Below are 22,158 nucleotides of genomic sequence, written 5' to 3'. Positions count from 1 at the left end.
ACATCACCTTTTATTTTGGTGTGATCTTAATACACAGAATATTTCCAGCTTTCAACAGCTGGAGATGCTCACAAGAACTCTAGCACAGGAAAAACCCCCATCTGTTTCTCATCAATGTTAACAGTAAAGTCAATACAGCTAAGAAAATTCATATGTAAGCCTTAATGCTCCAGCTGACAGGAGGTAGCAGTGATCTTTGGAAGCTACAAGAGATGCAAGAAGATGGCAAAAAAGTTACAAAAATTGTAAACTGAACACCTACATTGTGGGCGTAAACTGGGCCCAGATCCAAAAGTCTCATCTGGCAACTCCTTTACAGTTTTATCTTGATCCCCAGCTGCCTGCAGGCTTGGGAACTCATGCTGGAAGTGACTGTTTAAACTTTGAATACCTGAATTGAGATACAAAAAAAAAAGAAATTAAACATAATTTGCCACAAATAGTTCTGTACATTTAGTTTGTTTTTTGAAATCTAATCAATTATACCAGTAACATTCAATTTTAACTGAAATTTTCATACAGGCTTCAATTTAAAGGTGCCCCAAGAAACAACAGCACAGATGTTGATGCGAAAGAAAAGATAGAAGAAATAAGAAAACAAAGGTGGAAAGTAAAAATACAGCACAAAAGAATCCCTTCCAGACAATTAGTCTGATATGGGTCAAAATTCAGGACCTAAGGCAGGGTAAGAGATATAGAAAGCTAGAGTTAGAGAGCAAAGATTACAAGATGGGATCAAAGGAGAAGCAGGCCGTTGATGTTTCATACACTGGAAGACAGAGTACCTTTGGTTGAACGACAAAGAAATGGTTGGGTTGTTTTGGTGGATGGGACTCAAGCACTGCCAACTGTGGCTGACATCTAGTAGGAAAACTCTGATCTCAAACTTCCGCAGCTTTGTGGCTATACCCACCACGGGGAAGGCTTTAGGACTAAACCCCAAGGAAAACTCAGGAGCTGAAGTCCCTAAAGTAGTCCTCTGTGGAGTTCAATGCTGACTGTCAACTCCTGCGACATCACTAGTGCCAAACTACATCTGCCTCTACTATTACTTTGAATTCATCAGCAGCATGGAGAAGGAGAGCCTGCTACATTGGCAACAGCTTGCTCTTCATATTGTACTGCCTCGGCTTGAATACGGTGTAGACAGCTGGGATCTAATAGCCATGGTCAACACTGACCAACGGAGGGCCCCAGAAGTTGGGCTGGGAAAAATGCAGGCAAAGAAATTTTGGAGCTGGTGAGGCCAGGTGATAAACAGTGAATATGCTTGAATAGATCCACGCAAGTTGCAGGAACAGGGATGTAGGATTTGAAACTCAGTTGAACATTTATAGAGACTATGATTTGCTTGGATTAGTTAGAAAGACAAGACAAAATGGTGAATGATATCTAGAGCAAAGGTGCCCAAATTTATAGTGTCACAAGAAAAAGCAATTCTAACTTTCCTGCCATGGCTGCCAATCTAATGCAAAGTGATAAGAGTTGAGAGGAAAAAGATAAAAATGAGCTTTATCAACACAACAACCCACATGCTGATGGATACTGTTTACAGTAGCCTAAAAAAGTTACCAACATGAAGCTTCCAGATTCTAATGTAAAACTGAAGGGATTTGTCTTCACTGACAGGTTCATTACTAGCTGGGAAACAAATTAGAATGAATTGAAGAAAATGCAGTCTCTGAAGACCAGCAGAACCATTTCTACTGATACGAGAAGGGAAAAGATGGGTTACTGAGCCTTAAAACCAGTTGCTTTGGGCAGATGGGGCTCGTCTGCCATGTTTGGCTGCTCATCTACAAGGAAAACTCTGATCTCAAACCTCCGCTACCTTACCGCTATACCCACTCATGAGGAAGGCTTCGGGAGTATACCATGAGGAAAAATCCAGAGCTGGAGTCCCAAAGGCAGTCCTATGTTATGCTCAAATGCTGACTGGCAACTCCTGTGATGTTGCTGGTGCCAAGCTATCAATCTCTGCCATTCCTTTGGATTCATCAGCTGTGCAGGCAGAGGAGATTCTGCTGAATGGGCAAGAATCTCTAAAGGAGCAGCAAGGTAGACAATAACAAAAGTTTGCAAGAACAGCGCTTTACTCATTAGAGAACAGGGAAAATGATTAGAAGACACTACTGTAAACATTATCTACCAGATATTGCATACTCTGTTTTGAGTATTTTTTTAAAACCAAACTGACACTTCAATGAGCCACTAGTAATAGCAAAAATAAAAACAATGGATGTATACAAGAGCCTTTCCAGAGGCATAGTTGATTAATGATCAAGGTATGAGTTAAGTAATACAGTAATTCTATTTTTAAAAGAACATCTGGGCAAAACCAGGGGAGGGGTGCTTATTAAACACAGAATGGACCTTGGCTCACATACCTCACAAATAGTTCCAAAACAAGATTACCACACTCATAGCTCTGTACACAAACAAAACAATTTTCAACAAAAGTACTGGACATGTTACTTAACACTGTTTTGATTAACTCCATTCTTGTAGAGACTTACCATCCCCTTGCCCAGTATGCTTGTTATTGGTTTGGGCCCAGGTTTTCACAACTGGTGCCTCTGGTGCTTTTGAAGCTGGGGGATCCAAGCTAGGTGGCTGCGGTTCTTGTACCTGGACTTCTGTGGCAATGCTACTGAAATCACAATACTGATATTAGCTCTCATACAAATCTATTCCACTCAAATTGCACTGACTTGAACAATTAACTGTTGTCAAAAATATTTCTATTTTCTTCCTTATTCCTTCAGAACAAAATTATTTAAATGTCATAATATCAAATGCAACTAAAAAAAAAACACCAATCATTCTTAAAAACTCTGCTGTCAATGGAGGAAGACAGTGGACTGGTGATGTTTCATCTCAGGAAGCAACGATCATCCACCATTAAAAAAATTTAGATGTCAATGAGTTCTTCATTTTAAAAGAGAAAGAACCAACATATTTTATATACTTAGATTTATAACAGGTATCACAAGAAAATCTTACTACAGATAAATAAATTTCCATATATTGGAAGCTGCAATAAAATTTATGGATTTAATTGATGTGGAATAATAAAATTCAATGCAGTCTGTACCTTTCTTCCTGTTGCTCTGATTTTGTGACCCATCCTGATCCATCCTTTGGTACAATATTCACATTAGGATCATTTCCCTTGTTTTCTGCTTTGAGGCTTGGAAGATTGGCGGGTGGTGGTATGCGTCGTGAGCTGGCCACTTTTCCCAGGCTCTGCAATCCATGGCGTGCTGCAACTGTAGGCAATGACCAAATGAAGGTCAGGAATAAGAATCAACTACACACAGCTTTTATTTTGTACAAATGCTTTTTGTTAACAATTTTCAATTGCATAGCACCAATTTCCTTCTAAAATTCAAAATTTCTCAGTATCATGACTACATTCATTAACTCATTTGCATATTTCTGTTCAAGACATAGCGGAATTGGACCTCAATTTTAAAATATTTTTGTTCACACCCAAACAAGTTATGACCTGTAATAAATGATAACTACTTCATAAGATTCCATTTGATTATTTTATAGGATTTTGGTCTTACAATAACTAATTAAGAAAAAGAATTGCACAGCTCCAGTGCACTAATTCTTGTTAAAAAGGTAAGTGTTCATCTCACTACGTTTTTCCAATTTTCACCATGGTAATAATAGACATATTGACCAGAAGTATCCCTTTGAGATGGAACAGAATTACGGTAGGGTGACTCGATAAAGATAAACCTATACCCAAAGAAAAAGAAGATGCTTAAACACTAGCTCTGGCAGCCCAATGATAAAAAAAAAGGCACAAGCATTTCTACACAAGACTCACCTGCATTTTTCTGAGTTTCTATTGACTTTCCTTTGTAAGTGTTAAAAAGATTGAGTGTAGCATACTTTGTTTTCCCATCCTTTGCCTTTGTGCTCTGGCCTGACCTCTCGGACATTTCAATAGAAATTCATCGAGTCTGATATGGCCTAGATCACATCCAGAACCAGCCACCAGCTGTAAAGAAACAATTTCAAAGAATCTTAAAAGATAAGGTTTCTAATCTCAGAAAATTTAAAGACACTACTAAGAAAGCTTGTCATAAAGGCTAGTTACAGTTCTAACTTGCTCATAAGTAAACTGCTGAATTTAAAATATTAAAGAATATCTAAAATCCCCTACTGAGATTACTGAGAACTTTTCAACAACATTCTAGAAGTACAATTATTTTAACATCTGACAATATTTTTTCCTTCCTTTTTAAGCAGGACACAATAGCCTTCAGTTCACGTGTCCTAATATAATACATCTGTAGAAAATTATCTGCCTTTTCTTCACATAAATAAACAAGAAATTCTGTGCAAGAGAAATTGCAGAGTACGCAAATTTTCCTGGCCATTGATTATTAGCACCCCAACACATTTTTAAATTACTTATTTTCAATATCATTATTGCATGATAGATATTACAGTGAACTACAGCAAAGTTAGATGCCAAATTATCAGGATCACAGATTATTTTACCACTGGCAAAGTCAAATCACTAAATAGCTTGGAGGATGAACTTATCAGATGTACAAGAAAATCAATAGATCAAGAAACCAACCAGTGAATAGGCTATTTAAATTCATATATTTCCAATGTCAAAGGCATAATTAATTATTTTGTGGTTAAAGGTGTTCCTTAAGGTTGCTATTGCAGGGAGGGGGGAATAGTTAGTAAAAGCTAATGGTGTGAGTCTCAAATAGCCTCTGTTAAACAGGTCGAGCAGAACCATTTCTACTGACAGGAGAAGGGGCAAAGTCGGGTCACTGCCGCCATGAAACCAGACACTTTGGGCAAATGGGACTCATCAGCCATGGTTGGCAGCTCATTTAGAAGGAAACCTCTGATCTCAAACCTGTAACCTAAAAATTACAGACTTCAATAGTAGGCAAAATGCAAGAATCTAAAGTACCAGCAAAGAAAAGGCAATAGCAAAAGTTTGCCAAGGACAGTGCCTTCGAGAGAGCTGGGAAAATGAATAGAAGACCCCACTGTAAACACTATCTACCCAGATATTGCACATCTCTTTTTTGAGTATTTTTAAACTGAATTGACACTTCATTCCTAATAATAGCAAAATAGAAACAATGGATGTATATAATAGCCTTTACAGAGAAAAGATTAATTAATGACCAAGGCACGAGTTAAATAATACAGAAGTTTGTTTTAAAAGAACATCTAGGCAAAACAGAGGGAGGGGTGCTTATTAAACAGTAAAGTCAGCAGAAAAAGGACCTTGCTCAGGAGATCAAGTGAAATGCATTTGGATGGAGCAGTAAAGGGCAGAAAACATTTGTGGGATTGGTTTAAATGCCCTGAAACAGCTGTGATTATGGATGCAGTTATAAAATAAAATAAACAGGAAATTAGAGGTGTACTTAACAAGGACAACATGGGAACATTCATTTAGTCTAGGATAATTCTGATGGCAAAACCTCAGATCAGAAGGGTATCCCTTTAGAAAAAAAGATGAGGAGTTTCATCAGATGGGGTGAATCTGTGGAATATTGCAACAGTTAGCTACGGAGGCCAATTCATTGGGCATAGTTAAGGCGATGGTTGATAAGTTCTTAATTAGTAAGGGTGTCAAAGGCTATGGGATTGAGAAGGAAAATAAATTAGCCAAGATCGAATGGCAGAATAGACATGATAGACCAAATGTCTTAATTTGCTCCTTTGTCTTATGGTCTCAAGTGCAAAAGATTTTTTTAAAAAAGTTCAGTCGGTGCAGGAGAAGCGTCTATTTTAGATCTGGTGCTCTTTACTGAGTTAGTTTCGATTACGACAGTTAATGATGCTTTAGAGCACACAAATAAATATGTAAAAATGAAATTGATTTAGTTCAATGAGCATAGGATCTTAAATCTAAAAAAAATTATAACACATTAAGTACATTGGCTATAGTATACTAGGCAATAGCTTTAAAAGTGACTGTGAAGAAGCAGCTAACATTTAAAACATATCCTTTTAAGGCAGAAAAGAGGAAAAGTAGCCTTGCCTATATAACCAAGTAAAACATTTCAAAGGGGAGAAAAAAATCAGAACAAAAAGCACCAAAGCATTGATAAGGAAAAGGAAAGCACAACCAGAAAAGAATAGAAAGAAACAGGTTAGAAGGACTTTTATGGATGTGAAAAAGGAAAATCCATGCAACTGTGCTTTATGGAAAAAGGATGGGAGATACTATGTTCCAAAAAGAAAATGCCTGAGAAATTAACAGTGCAGTATAGCAGTGAGTACTCAAAGAAATGTTTGGAGAAATTTATCAATCTGATATATCGGTGCCCGCAGAACCTGATTACAAAGATGTTGACCATGGAGACTGCTGGCATCAAGTAAAATATGGGAAATTTCTTTACTTTTGCCATGGAAGGAATGTCATTTTAAGAGACGGCTCTGCAAACTCAATTTTGTGAATTGGTTTGTGAACTAGCTTTCCTCAGGAATAGATGGATCAAAGCTTATGTTATAAGAAACATAATCTGTTCACAAGTCAGGGGAGAAAAGAAAAGAATAAATAATCCTAATGCCTGGATATATCAATGTGTAAGTGTTGTTGAACTTGACATCACTGCAAATTCCTAACTGGTGTAGAATAAGCCTCCATATTTTTTAACATCTATTAAATAGTTTACCCAAAGTTCAAAACATGAGACACACAAGGAAGGTTTATTGAACTTATGGGATTGAGAAATGGGCAGCCCAATTTCCATGGTAACTGCACTAGATATCGTGGAGGTAAAACCTTCAGTTGAATTTCTACAACAAAATGAAAGAAATTGTGAACGGACATGATGAAAATATGCAAAGGACTAACACTTTTAGGTAAACAGGTGAATGTTGCTTTGGAAATGCTCTATATTTTATGACATGGGAGACAAGACAAACTGAATTATTGACCAAGTAAATAATGAAACTACTAACATACTAAGGATGACATTTGTATAGCCCACATCTCATAGTTAGTTTCTGTAAATGGGTGTCAATATGATACAATTAAAGAATTACAGGGCTCTTGATTGGATTTTGGACGAACTGAGGGAATGGACAGGAAGCAGGCTATGACATTAGGGAATTCATTTTGAGAAATCAACTCCTTGGATTGTAGAGTAATTATTAATATTTCTTAACATAGATACAACCTAACACATCTGGTATCCAAAGTTCATAATGTGGAGTTCGGGTTTCGATTACTAACCCACCCAACTAAGCAATAAAATGGCAAGGATGCACAAACTGCTACATTATGAACCGAGTCCAAGGCTATAGGCCTACTCTGAGGATTCAGGTCTATGGACTAAATTTGGCTCAGAATACTATTGTGTGCTTTTTAATTGGGTTCTTTTCGAGTTTCTTGCTTTGTGGCAGCCTGTAAGCAGACAAATCTCAAAATTGTATAATTTATACAAACTTTGATCAAATAAATGTACTTTGAGTCTTTGAAGTGACCAAGTGATTCCTGTCATCAGAAGGGCGAGTATTAGATCTGGTTAAGAGTAAACAGATTATGAGTTTGCTTTTTATAACTATTCGCTATCTACCTTGCTTGTTAATAAAAGGACATTTCTAAAATTTGCTTTGGCAAATGATCCTATCACATTGCCATTTCAAGCACACATTACAAAAACAGATCCTTAAATTACAGTTTGCCTAACGTAATCCTAACATTGGTTTCCGAAGTTTCAAGGGACTTAGTTTTGGCTGAACAAGTACTACCCAAGCCTGCCGTAAAACCACCCATTTAACTCTGCCCTTACCCCCACGTTTAATTTAAATGCAAAGTGGGACAGAATTCTTAACCATAATGAAGCCATAGTTAGTCTATAGGATAAATGATTGATTACTAAATTCATGTGGATTTTATTAATGATATTTTACAGAATTCCCCCTTTTGGAATAAAGTTTGAAATTGTGGTCTGAATATTAACGTACATTCTTGCATTCATATGGTTCCTACATTATTATTGTTCTACTCCTTGGTCGAATGATTTTCTAGTAATTTATTTTCCTAATATTTTTCGATGTCACCTTAAACAATTTAAGTTTACTTTCTAAATGCCATTCCAAGTCTCTTTAAAGATTGTTTTACTTTTTGATGAGTAATACCTACCTATACCTCATTGTATTTTACTAATTAATACTATACACACCAACATATACTGTAATATAAAATAAGATATTCTTTTTAAATATTCAATATAAGCTTATATTGATATGTTTAACATTTATTGATATTACAATATCTATATTTTACAGTACATGACATTTTGCTAATATTTTCAATTTACCAATATTATTTGATATGGACCTGAATTGTTTAGTTCCTCGTGGCTTGTATTCACCCTGATACATAAATTAATGCAATCTGCAGAATTTTCTGTTTGTTTGGGGCGGGGGCAGAAAGAAGAGATCCTGGCTATGAATTAAAATATGACCAACTTCTAATTGGAACAAGTCATGAACAGTGGAAGTAAACAAACCAATTGTCATTGCTCTTGCCATGTGGTAGAAGGAATACAAGCCACCGTTTTGTGAGATGGTTTGGCAACCTCCACTTTGTGAACTGGCTTTGCTCTGGAATAGCTAGATCAAAGCAATTAAAATTGCACACAACGTGGCTCCTCCAGATAATCTGATAACTAAAGGTCATTTCCAAATTGAAGATGTTTGTGAGATGTTCTTTGAAGAGACAGAAATAGGAACAGAATTAGGCCATTCAGCCCATCAAGCTTTTTTCTACTACTGATTTATTGTTGCTGTCAACCTCATTCTCTTGTCATATCCCTAGAACCTTTGATGTCCTCACTAACCAAGAACCTATTAACCTCCACTTTAAACTTAACTAGCCTCCACAGCTGTCTACAGCAACGAATTTCATAGATTCACCACTTTCTGGCTAAAGAAACCTCATCTCTACTCTAAAGGGGCACCCTCTGTCCCAGATTCCCCCCACCATAGGAAACATCCTCTTCACGTACACTCTATCTAGGCCTTTCAATATACAATAGATTTCAATGAGATTCCTCCCCCATCATTCTTCTAAAAGCCATATGTTCCTTATACACAACTCTTTAATTCCTGGGACCATTCTCATAAAGTTCCTCAGGATCCTTTCCAATGGCAGCTCATCATTTCTTGGATAAGGGGTCCAAAACTGCTCACAATAGTCCAAATGTGGTCTCACCAATGCCTCAAAGCTTCGGCTTTACATCCTTGCTTTTATATTCCAGTCCTCATAAAACAAATGCTACCATTGTATTTGCCTTCCTTATTGCTGACTCAACCTGCAAGGAAGCACAATTCTCTAACGAATGAATGTCCCAATAAACATATCACATACACTACATTAACCAAAATATTACCATAAATAGACTTCAAAATGCATGTAGTGCATATCACAGGCAAACAATAAATAGCTTATTTTTACTAGTGATGAGACTTTGATGGTGACAGGGTATTCATTGATTTCACAACCTGAAGGAAGAAATTGTTACCCAATCCGGCAGTCCCAGACCTGATGCTCTTGTATCTCCTCCCTGATGAGTGAATCAAAGATCAAGAGATGGATGGTAGGAACTCTCAACAATGTATCAGGGCCCTCGCCTACAGTGCTCCTGTTAAATGTCACAAATAGGGGGAAGGGAGACTGTAACCTTGTTTAGTAGCCTCATGTGTGGGACCTTGTCAAAAACCTTCTGAAAAGCCAACAACATCCACTGACCCTCCTTTGTCTACCCTGACTGCGATTTCCACAAATATTTCCAACAGATTTGTCAGGCAAGACTTTCCCTAGTGAAACCATGCTGACTTCAGCCTATTTTATTATGTGCCACCAAATACCCGAAACATCCTTAATAATGGGCATCTTCCTAAATGGCCTATAATTTCCTGTCTTTTGTTTCCCTTTCTTAAAGAGTGGAGTGACATTTACAATTTTTCAATCCCCCAGAACCACTTCAGAATCCAGTGATTCTTGAAAGATCAGTACTAATACCTCCACAATCTCTTGAGCTACTTTTCAAAATCCTGGGGTAGTCTATCTTGTGCAGGTGACTTAACTACCTTCAGACCTTCCACCTTCCCAAGCACTTCTCGTTAGTAATGGCAACTACACTCACTTCTGCACCGACACTGTCAAATTTCTGACATACAGCTAATATCTTCCACAGTAAAGACCAGATCAAAATAATTATTGAGTTTGTCTGCCATTTACTTGACCCACATCACTATATCTCCAGTGCCAATCTTCAGTGGTCCAATATCCACTCTTGCTTTTTACTGTTTATATATTTGAAACAAAACTTTTGCAGAAACTCCAGTCATTGCTGATCCGTTGGCATGCCTGCTAGTATCCCCTTCCAATCAAATTTGGTCAGCTCCTCTCTCAAGCCTCTAATTCCCTTTACTCCACCACAATACCAATGCATCTGATTTTAGCTTCTTCTTCTCAAACTGCAGGGTGAATTCTATCATATGATGATCATTGTCTCCTAGGGGATTCCTCACTTTAAGCTCCCTATTCAACTTTGGTTCATTACACAACCACCAATCCAGAATTGCATCTTCCCTAGCGGGCTCAGTCACCAGCTGCTCTAAAAAGCCATCTCAAAGGCATTCTGCAAATTCCATCTCTTGGGATCCAGGCCCTACCTGATTTTCCCAATATGCGTGCATATTGAAATTCCCCATAACCATCGTAACATTGTCCTTTTTACATGTTTTTTCTATCTTTTATTGTAATTTATATACCTCATTCTGGCTATTGTTCAGAGGCCTGTAAATAACTCCCATCAGGATCTTTTTACCCTTGTAGTTTCTTAAGTCCACTCACAAGTCAGCAACTTCCAATCATGTGTCGTTTCTTTCTGCCTTGGACCAGAGCCAAAGAAAAAACTGACATCAACCAGATTGGCCAGAACCTACAAAATTGAAACAGTTTAAACTGATAAGAACAAGGGGCTTTGGATGTGAAGCAGCAAGAACTCTGGAGACTATCACAGGGATGATCCCATGCTAGGGACAGGAAGAAAGATCAATTGCTTGGCCAACAGCAGACCCCTTTTCTTAAGTGCTGTTGGAATGGTGATCTGAGTGAATAGTGGTACGAAGGAGTAACAACATGCATGATTTAAATTGTTTGCTGGAACAGGGTTAACAACTTATGCCAATATTTGTGTAAAGACAATAACACGCAAGTTTCGTATTACGAATCGAGTAGTGATTAGCACAACCTTGTCAGTTTGTTATCGGTCAGAGAAAGTGGATGCATTGACTGTCATCTCTCAAAATTGCACTGATTCTAGAACAGCTCTCACAATGGAAGGTGGCAATGTAATAGAGCACTAGAGAACATAGTGCTCCAATGACAAAATAGAGAAAATAATGACAGATTGGTTAACCTCAAATCAGTAATAAGGAAACTACAGGAATCTATCAGTAAGAAGTAGTAAGGAAGAGTACAAAGATTCAAAGGGCCAATTTAATGTTACAATATACATCCTGAAGTGCTTTTTCTTCACAAGCATCCACGAAAACAGGTGCCCCAAAGAATGAATGACAATTAAACGTGAGAACCCTAAAGGCCCCCTCCCAACCCGCCCTCTTGTGCATAAGCGGCAACGAGAAACAATCCTCCCTTCCCCCCACTGGCAAAAAAAGCAAGCCTAAGCACTACTACCGAGCACTCAAGCATGAGCAAAGCAACAGTAAAGACACAGACACAGTTACCCCAAAGACTTCGCGTTTCATCAAGCATTTGACATACCACAGGCTCTCTCTCTCTCTCTCTCGTAAGGGAGAGGGAGGTTTCTCCATTTTCCCAGTGAGTGGGGAGACATAACAAACAACCCGCTGGTTTACGATGTTTAAAGAGTCCATTATGTCACTTTTTCTAAGCTCTGTGCCTGAAGGTTGCGAAGATCGCTAAGATCCCGGGTCTATGGGCACACAGCAGCAGTAGATTTTCCAGCTCTCCTGACGACACACGGGTCTCCTGCCGTGACACCGACCCTCAATCCACCCGTCTCCAGAGCTCCGAGGTCTTAGGCTTCCAAGTACGAGCCGGACTCTCAGGCCGAACCCTTGGTATGCCAAACAACAGCCAGTCCTGACAGGTTCTTCCAGATTACAAATGTGTAGCCTATATACAGCCTACACACATACAAACAAGCATTCGGGATACTGGCAAGATGGGTTTGCCAGCTGCTATGAGGCTGCAAGCATCTCCTGCTGCGTAGGAATATCTAATAGTTGAGTTAAATACCTTGGTGTAATTCCCTCAGTTGGCTTATATATTATTAAATATATTGTCCAACGGCCACATATCTGACCATGTCACAAGACGGAGAGGACTAGTATCTTGAAAATTGGGATGAGACAATGTGAAACCATATTTGATGGATCCATTGAGAGTTTTGGAGCTGTAACTAGAAAATTATTGGATAAACATCCTTGTATGCATTATATTTATAAGGATCGGCTGAGGAACAAAATGGGGCTTTTGGGTTGGAAGAATATTAGTGGGATACAACTGATCTCTGCAGGGGCCAAATGTTCATGCTTTGGACGAGTGTGATGGTTGAAAAAATGGTGGCAAACAGGAGAACATGTGATGGTGACAGGAAAAATGGGAGTCAAGCAAAATACTTGAAGATAGAATAAGTAATAATTGACTGAGATCTTTGGAACCAGTTTTGTGTCACTAAAATTCGCACAAGGTTCCTCTTTCCCCTACTCCAAGCAAAGACTCAACTACATTTTGTATTAGCAATTATACTATGTTTTCTAGTTCACCATAATCATCAAGCAACTGAGTGCAAGTTATTTTGAAGGACTATTCATGTGCTCTGGTTATTTTTGTTTACTGTATAACCTCTCAATTCTAGTATAATTTCTGCAAATGAAACCATTTTGATAACAAAGCTACAATGCTTGCGATCCTTCTCTATATTGGTGAAACCCAGTGTAAACTGGGGGACCATTTTGTCGAGCACCTCAGCATCATCCACAATAAGATGAATTTCCCAGTGGCCAAAAATTTAAATTCCCGTTCCAACATGTCACCATGTGGCCACCCTCAGAGTGGAGAAGCAACACCTTGTATTCTCTCGAGGTAGCTTCCAACTTGATGGCACGAATACTGATTTCTCCTCCTGCTAAAATTGATTTTTTTCCTCCTCTCTCTTCTACTGTTCCTCACTTTGGTCCCTTACAGCTTCTCCTCACTTGCTTATTACCCCCACCACCCCTGGTGCCCCTTCTCCTTTCCTTTCTCCCATGGTTCACTGCTCTCTAAGCAGATTCCTTCTCTGGCCCTTTCCACCGATCACCTCCCAGCCTCTTTCTTCACTCCCCCTTCCCCATCCTCCTGGCTTTACCTGTCTCCTTCTAGATTGCCCTCCTTCCCCCTCCCCCACTGTTTTACTCTGCTCTCTTTCCCCTTCCTTTCCAGTCCCGATGAAGGGTCTCAGCCTGAAATGTTGACTGTTTATTAATTTCCATAGACGGCACCTGACCTGAATTCCTCTGGCACTGTGTGCGCGCACTCTCGCATGCTTGTTTGTTGCTCTGGATTCCTAGTACGTGCAGTCTGTGTTCAGCTTTGTAATCAGTTCAATACAAGTCGACAAAACATTATTTATTTGAAATAAAAGCAATATTACAAATGCTGATAATCTAAGGATGTAGGATTTCTAAAGTGCAATTGATCATCCAGCTGCAATGGAAGAAGTTTCATTCCCTTTTCACAGATTCTGCAGGACCTGCTAGCTACCTTTCACTACCTTCTGCAAATGCTATTTGATCATACTTTCAAAGAATTCTTTAGCAATGTGCTCAGCTCCTGGATACTGCTTTACCTATTAAAAGGAAAATGTACCATGTCTCACTCAGTTTTGCTTTATAATATTTTCATTAAGTACAACAAAAAAGTATTTCAAAATATTCAATGAAACTGAAATCAAAGGATTCAAAGTACATTTATTATCAAAGTATGCATGCAGTATACAACCCTGAGATTCGTCTTGCCTAGACAGCTATGAAACAGACCCACGGAACTCATTGAAAGAAAAACACCAACCCCCCTCTCCCCATTGCAAGAAAAAACAAAACACCCACATGGCAAAAAAAGAGCAAAAACACCGAATATAAAATACAAAATAAAAAGGAATATTTCAGTTCAGCTCAATGCTCATTATCTGCAGGCCGCCTAATTCAAAAATTGCCCAAAAGCAGCAACTAAAAAAGGAGCAACCATTTATAAATCACAAACACGAGATGCTGGAAATCCAAAGTAACGCACACAGAATGCTGGAGGAACTCAGCAGGTCAAGCAGCATCGATGTTAGAGTAAATAGTCAACGTTTCAGGCCGAAACTTCCTGATGAAGCATCTGAGTTCCTCCAGAATTATGTGTTACCAGTTATAAATGCTCCATTTATAAATAATGCATAGTTTCTAAATAAAACAAAACTTTATTTACATGGAGACCATGCAAGTTCCCGGAACAATTCCAATCTTTCCCTTATCTCCTTGTACTCTACTCAATAATATGCCCAACTCTCATCAATTTTTAAAATTGCTTACGTACATTAAGAGGAATTTACAACAATTAACATAATGCATCTTTGATATATGGGGGGAATTCAATGGATTTAGCAGAGAGAAAGTACAAATTCCTCACAGAATGTACCCAAAGTTCTGATCAAAGCTGGTCCCTGGAGTATTAACCACAAAGACAGTTACAACCACCAAATGTAACCATACATGCTTACTAACAGCCTTCAGAAATACTAATACATTAGTTTTCATTTTCTTGACCAGTAGTAACCTTAGTCATATGCCAGGACTTCATTTTTATCAAGGTTTTGTTTTTTTTCCATTGTGCCTATACCAATCAGGGAAAACCAAATGAGTTCAGAAAACCAGGTCTATCATTGCTTCAGTGGGAGGGAGAATTGGGTGCAATGGTACAAATTTTTTTTTGCAAAAGATGTACCATTGGAATGGCATGTTAAGTATATGGGCAGCTGCAAAATGTTAAGGTAAAAATTCAACTTCAGATTGCTTTAATAACCAGTATACAAAAACAGAAGATACAAATAAATTCATTTCTCCTTTAAACTGCAATGCAAGGCTTTGCGTCACTGAATGCGCTGCTTTAAAGTGCCACAGAAGGCTACGCAGTTTAAATGCTTAAAGTCATAAGGTATGAAAATTTAATTAACTGAAAATGTTATAGACCTTCAAGTAAAATTCGAGAGGATTATTAACTAAACTACAGCTGAAACAGTTACTAGATGGTCAAGGCAATTTAAGACTTTCCACAACAGTTTTGTCATTAATATTTCAAAGAACCCATAAGAAATAATACTTAATCAGAAACTATTTTATGCAATTTAATATATGTCCTAACTTGCTAATTTACAAAATATTTATATGATATTTTATTACACTTCTTAGCCCTGACTTGATCATATACTGCAGGCAATGCCTTTCATTAGCCATCATTCCTAGGTTTGCACTTCCCATTACCACATAATGCACATCAGTGCTTAGCTTTTAGTGGAAAACAACCACAATGGTATTGCAGACGTCTAATGCCCTCTAGTTTTCAGATTATTATTACATAAGGCATAAAAGAGGTTTTTGGTATTAGTTTCAGTAACTTAAACCAATTTCTATGAAATATACTTTTATCAACCAAAGCTAAACCTCAATTGATATAAAGTACATAATAAAAATTAATTTTGATAACTAGCCTAAAATTCCCCAGGAACTATACAATATAATGGAGCAGACATGTAACCGTATATTCCGGAGTATAAGTCGACCACCCCCCCCGCCCATTTTCAAGGTTAAAAAAGTGACTTTTTCCATGCTACCTTTGTATAAGCCGACCCCTTTTGTAGAGGTTTTTGATTTAACCAGAAAAGATCACAAGATCTCACATGCCGGTACTCAGCTTTGCCGGATCCGGAACCTGGAAATTTTGTGAACCAGTACCTGCTAAGAAAACAGGTCTACACATTGTAGAGCGTTATAAGCGAATTCTTAATAAATAAATCAGGGAGTGAAATTTTGGATTAGGTCGCCAATGGTAAAGAATCCTCTGGAATATAACCCCCATGAAACCATTTAGCGCCCATCGTAATCTCGTTAAAACATAACACGGGGTGGCGGGATCAGTACGTGTACTCAGTATTGAGTTTGCGACCACCATGTGCAAAAGATTAAAGCGAATGTGATATGATGCCGGCTTCAAGCTGAAGGTTGCTGATTTTGCTAAAGGAATGAATAATTCTGCAGCTGCTAAGAACTTTAGTGTAAATAAGAAACAAGTGAGAGAGTGGAGAAAGGTAGAGGACATGCTGAGGGAAATGCCAAAGAAAAAATGTGCAAACCGCAGGAAAACATGCCAGTGGCCAGAACTGGAAGAAAAGTTTTATAGTGGGTGAATCACCAGTGATCGCCTGGATACATTATTACCAGAGAAATGATTCGAGATCAAGCGTTGAAATGGCACTGTGAGGTCAGTGAAAATTTCAAAGCTACATGAAGTTGGTGCATCCGATTTATGAATAGACGTGATCTTGTATTGAAGCAAAAAACAAAGATTGCTCAGAAAATTCCCGGGAGGTGTTGTTGTTTACGTCCAAAAACACTGCTGGACGGACGAAGCGGGTTGTTTGAAGTGGGTTAAAAAAAATGTGGCGTTGACGTCTCGAAGGTTTCGGGAAGGAAAAGTCGCTACTTGTCTGGGACATGTTCAAAGCGCACTTGTCAGGCGAGACAAAAGCAGCATTGAAAGCTGAAAATATGGACATTGCAGTCTTCCCCGGTGGTTTGATGTCCGTGCTCCAGCCACTAGATGTGAGTTTAAACAAACATTCAAAGAATTCATGCGTCGACAGTGGAACGAATTTGACTCAAAAACAGCCAATAAATACGACCTGTCTTCCGTGTATTCGTTTTTCCAAAGTTGGCACCCTCTCTACAAGCCAACCCCCTAATTTTAGGACCAAAATCTCGGCTTATACACCGGAATTTACAGTACTTTTTTCCCCTTCAATTAAGGCTGGTGTGCATCATGTAGATGTGGAAATTAAAACCATGGGAATGTTAGGTCCTGGAAGGAGTTACCTATAAATTTCAGAAAGCAATATATTTGCCAATCCAGGCTCACATAATTTGAACCAGATGCAGCTGTTGTGAAAGTTCTGGATCCGTAACTGATAAGAATCATTAGTAAACAAAACTAGAAAAACTCAGCAGGCCTTCATCAGAATTCAGATCTTTAAACTGAAAAGTTAACATTATTTCTCTGTGTTGCTTTATTTCTCTTTCCACAGAAACTGTCAAACTCCAAATTTGAGTAGGAAGTATTCCCATTTCCTGTTCATTAATTTAGACTGTGCTATGATATCAGTGTGGAGCTGCACTACCCAATTACGGATTTCAACAAATTTCACGGCATATGCCAATGATATTAAACCTGATACTGATGCTCTACACATTTTTGGACATCACATCTAACACATACATCCAATATTCTGTCAAGGAATTTATCCTAGTCCAAACCTACAACCTTAACAGCAAGTCTGTCTCCAGAAAATACTCACCTCAAAAAAAAACAGTAGAGTCTGGTCAACTCATCCAGAGTGAATGGCTGGTTCAGATTCTCCTACTTGTTGTGCTCTTAAATTCTCACAGGATATGAAGTTTTGGAACATTGCTACATTCAAATCATACAGTCTGGCATAAAAGCTAATAGTTACAAGATTTCACCCAGTTTAAGTCCAACACTAATGCTATACCTAAGTACCTTCAGAGTCTATTTTTGCCATTATACCAGCTGGGTGAGAATGGCGAGAGGACTGTAGAAGAATTTAAAACAACATTTGTCCAGGTACACCTACAGTCAATTGGGTTTAGGCAAGGTTGGGGATTTTTTTGCTTTTGCAAAAATACCCATATTGACAAAAATTAATAGTGAACCTTTTGAAGCAAATGAAGTGAAGAGTGTGGGGGGGGGGGTGGAGAAAGAAAGGGAGTGAAATCAATAACAGGATATACAACATCCTGGTCAAATTTGCAAGTTAAAACTAAAATCTAAAATAGGATCTCCCAATAGAACCCATATTTAGACTGGTTATGCAAAACTACTGACCCAACAGAAAGCAACTGGATCCTGGATTTCCTCACTTGTGGACCCCCGTCAGTTCAGACTGGCAACAGTATCGCCACTATATCCATCAGCTCATGTGCACCACAAAGCTGTGTGTTTAGCTCCCTCCTCTACTCGCTTTACACTTACGACTGTGTGGCTAACCACAGCTACAATGCCATATTCAAGTTCACTGATGACACCACTGTTGTGGGCCTAATCAAAGGTGGTGATGAATCAGCAAAAAAAGGAAGCTGAAAATCTGGCTGAGTAGTGTCATAACAACCTCTTACTCAATGTCAGGAAGACCAAGGAGCTGATTACAGACTTCAAGAGAAGGAAACCAGAGGTCTACGAGCCAGTCCTCATCGGAGGATCAGAAGGGTTAGCAACTTTAAATTGCTAGGTGTTATTATTTCGGACAACTTGTCCTGGGCTCTGCACACAAGTGCAATTAAGAAGCATGGCAATACCTCTACTTCCTTGAGAGTTTGTAGAGATTTGATGTGACATCTAAAACTGATGAACTTCTATAGAAGTATGGTGATGAGTATATAGACTGGCTGCATCACAAATGGGTATGAAAAGACCAATGCCCTTGAACAAAAAATACCACAAAAAGTAGTGGATATGGTGGCCCAGTCCATCACAGGTAAAGTCCTATCAGCCATTGAGCACATCTACATGAAACACTGTTGCAGGAAAGCAGCATCCATCAGAGACCCCCACCACCCAGGACATGCTCTCTTCTCACTGCTGCCATCAGGAAGGTGGTACAAGAGCTGCAGGGCTCACACCACCAGGTTCAGGAATAGTTACTATCCCTCAACCATCAGGTTCTTGAACCAAAGGGAATAATTCACTCAACTTCACTTGCCCCATCACCGAACTGCTCCCACAACCTAAAGACTCACTGTCAAGTACTCTTCATCTCGTGTTTCTGCATTCTGGTTGAATGCCCTAGTTGGGCAGCTTTCAGTGCTTTTATTATAGATATTATTCTATAGATTTACTGAGTATGCTCACAAGAAAATATATCTTGGGCTGAAAACAGGGCATACTTACTTTGATAATGAAATTTATTTTGAACTTCAATATTTCAAGACAATAATCTTTTGGTCATTAAGCTGAAACATTAATTGTTCTTATATCCACTGATACTGCCTGACCTGTTGAGTACCTCTGGCAGTTTATCATTTGAGTATTATTCAATCAGAAACAAAATCCAAAATGAGGGCCTACAATGACTGTTTGATATAACACAGCATAAATCCAGAGGAAATTACAGAAGTAAACCAGATAGTTTGAAGTATGCATATTTTAATACTATGAGTACTATGGGTAAAGGTTATGAACTTAAGAGTATGGATGAGTATATGGAACTACGATGTTGAGGCTATTACTGAAACTTGGTTGAGAGAGTGCAGGAATGGCGATTAATATCCAGGTTTTTAAAGCTCTAGAAAAGATAGAGAAGGAGATGGGGGGGGGGTGCGAAGAGTTGCGTTGCTAATCAGGGATAACAGCACTGCTGCACTTATGGCTAACATAATTGGGTAGAACTCAGGAACAGGAAGGGGGTAATCACACAAATGGGATTGTACTACAGACCTCCCCAATAGCCCCCAGAACAGTGAGGGACAGATATGTAATCAGATTAAGGAAATGTGTAAAAATAATAGGGTTGTTGTCATGTGGGATTTCAACTTCCCTAATGTAAACTGCGACCATCTTGGTGCAAGGGGTTTAGATGGGTCAGAATTTGTTAAGTGTAAGCAGGAGGGTTCCTATAATCAATATGTGGACTGTCCAATGAGAGGAAGGACTCTACTGGACCAACTGTTGTATAATGAACCTGGCCAGGTGACTGACCTTTCAGTGCTCAGCAGTTAGGGAACGATGATCACTACTCCTTAACTTTTAGGATAGCTATAGATAAGGATAGGTTCGGGCTTCTCCAGAGTTTTCAATTGGAGTAGAGTATTATGAGGGCATTAGGCAAGATTGAAGAAGAGTTAATTTGGAACACCATTTTTCTGGCAAGTCCACATCAAGCATGTGGAGGTTGTTTAAAGATCAACTGCACTAAGTACAGGACAGGTATGTTTATGTTAGAAAGAAGGACATGGATGGAAAGATAGAGAACCTTGGATGACAAAAGGGTGATGAATTTGGTCAAGGAAGTGTAAAGCTTGGAAGTTAGGATCAAACTGTGACGAAAGTACACAGAGACTAAGATATTGACTGTCCTGTGCTATCACCAGTGGGATCAACAGTTGATCTGCCACCTGTCTTCAGGAGAGAGAGATAAGTAAAGACAATGGAGCAGCATTTGGAAATGTTAATGGAGAGACGGGAGAGTTTAACGGAAGGAGACAGCGGTCTGGGAATTGTCAAAGACCGGCTCCTCTTTGAACCCTGAACTGTTTGAAGTGATGGACAGGCCATACCCCAGCAGGGGGATAAAAAGGGACAGGTTCGCTAAGGCAAGACATACATGACACCACGAGGTAACAAGACCTTGGAAGTGGTGCGTCTCCCACAAGTCGGTGGGAGTTTTGGAGGGCTGACGCGGGACCAAGCCATAGACGCACAGGGTGGAAAGGTACGATCGGCAGGAACCTGGTGTGTGTCCGCCCTTGCCTGGGTGCCAGGTTCACCGCAGAGAAACGATCGTATCTGGAAACGGAGGGGTCACAGTCGGTGACCTCAATAGACATTACAAAGGGCTCGCCCGAAAGCTGACTGCGAAGAATATCGAAGGTCTGTGTGGAAGCCGTTTGAATATTCATTCGCTTTTGCTCTCTCTCTCCTTCCACACCCCCGTCCATCGCCATGGCAGTGATTACTGTGAACTGAACTGAACTCAATTGAACTGAACTTTGCGTCACTTTGAAGCTGGTCATTTACCCCTAGACGACGATAGAGCTTGATTGATCCTATTATCCTAGATCTGTGTACATGTGTGTTTATTCATTGCTAACCTGTTACTATTAGAGTACTGTGTTGCTTATTTCTTTAATAAAACTTTCTTAGTTCCAGTAATCCAGACTCCAACTGAGTGATCCATTTCTGCTGGTTTGGCAACCCAGTTACGGGGTACGTAACATAAGTGGGGTTCTCGTCCGCGATTTTGAACGCTAAATTTGGGACGGAGTAAATTGATTGGGTTAAAATTCCCGAAAGAAAGAAAAGACAAACAGCAGAAATGGAGATTGAGGAATTTCTAAAGGCGCCGACCTTGGAGGCATTAGAGGATGCCAGGAAAGCGGAATTGGCGGCTGTGGCCAAACGGTTGAATCTTGTTAAGGGGAAGTCGACAATGAGGAGAGAGGAGATACACAAGAGCTATCGTAGAGCACTATGTATCTAAAGGTGTGTTTCCCCAAGGGGAGCTGGAGGTGGTGTCTATTGAAAAACCTGCTGGAGATGCGGTACAGGTGCAGCTTGAAAAGCTGAGACTCGAGCACAAGTTCCGGGTACGGATGTTAGAACACGAAGGGAAGCAGTTAGAAAGGCAGGAGAGAGAGTGGCAGTTACAACGGCAAGAGAGAGAGAGGCAGTTGGAGCGAGAGGAGAAACAGAGGGAAAGGGAATTTGAGCTGGAGAAGTTAAAGATAAGGGCAGAGCAGTGGCCCGTGCCGAACCAAGGTGGAGGGTTCCAGGCGACCCAGGAGGTTAGGCTGGTTCCCCCATTTGACGATACCGATGTGGATCGGTACTTTGTCCATTTCGAAAAAGTTGCTACAAGTCAGGACTGGCCGAGGGATAAGTGGGCTGCTTTGCTTCAGAGTCTACTGAAAGGGAAAGCCCAACAAGCTTACGCAGCTTTGTCCGCGGAAGATACCCAGAGATATGAGGTGGTGAAAGAGGCCATCCTCAGGATTTATGAGTTGGTCCCAGAGGCATACCAGCAGAGGTTCCAGAATGCGAAGAAGCAGTGGGACCGTCCG

The 22,158-nt window shown here is 39.5% G+C and overlaps 1 protein-coding gene across 13 annotated transcripts in view; it reads right to left on the bottom strand.

The window, feature by feature from the left end:
• The window catches only part of prrc2c (proline-rich coiled-coil 2C), a 97,328-nt gene that overhangs the window by 58,218 nt on the left and 16,952 nt on the right, over positions 1-22,158 (bottom strand). For 12 of the 13 annotated variants that reach the window (XM_072274243.1, XM_072274252.1, XM_072274250.1 and 9 more), the window contains exons 2-5: positions 3,842-4,015; positions 3,095-3,269; positions 2,517-2,650; positions 263-391 (exon numbers count right to left, since the gene is read on the bottom strand). In XM_072274243.1, coding sequence (XP_072130344.1) covers positions 263-391; positions 2,517-2,650; positions 3,095-3,269; positions 3,842-3,956 — 553 coding nt within the window. In that variant the 5' untranslated portion in view covers positions 3,957-4,015. The remainder of the gene's footprint in view (positions 1-262; positions 392-2,516; positions 2,651-3,094; positions 3,270-3,841; positions 4,016-22,158) is intronic. The other variant, XM_072274245.1, reaches the window with a different exon arrangement.

This window comes from Mobula birostris, chromosome 12 (assembly GCF_030028105.1).
Source record: "Mobula birostris isolate sMobBir1 chromosome 12, sMobBir1.hap1, whole genome shotgun sequence".
NCBI lineage: Eukaryota > Metazoa > Chordata > Chondrichthyes > Myliobatiformes > Myliobatidae > Mobula > Mobula birostris.
Note: the sequence above shows the minus strand (reverse complement) of the source record. Positions and strands in the feature narration are given on the sequence as shown.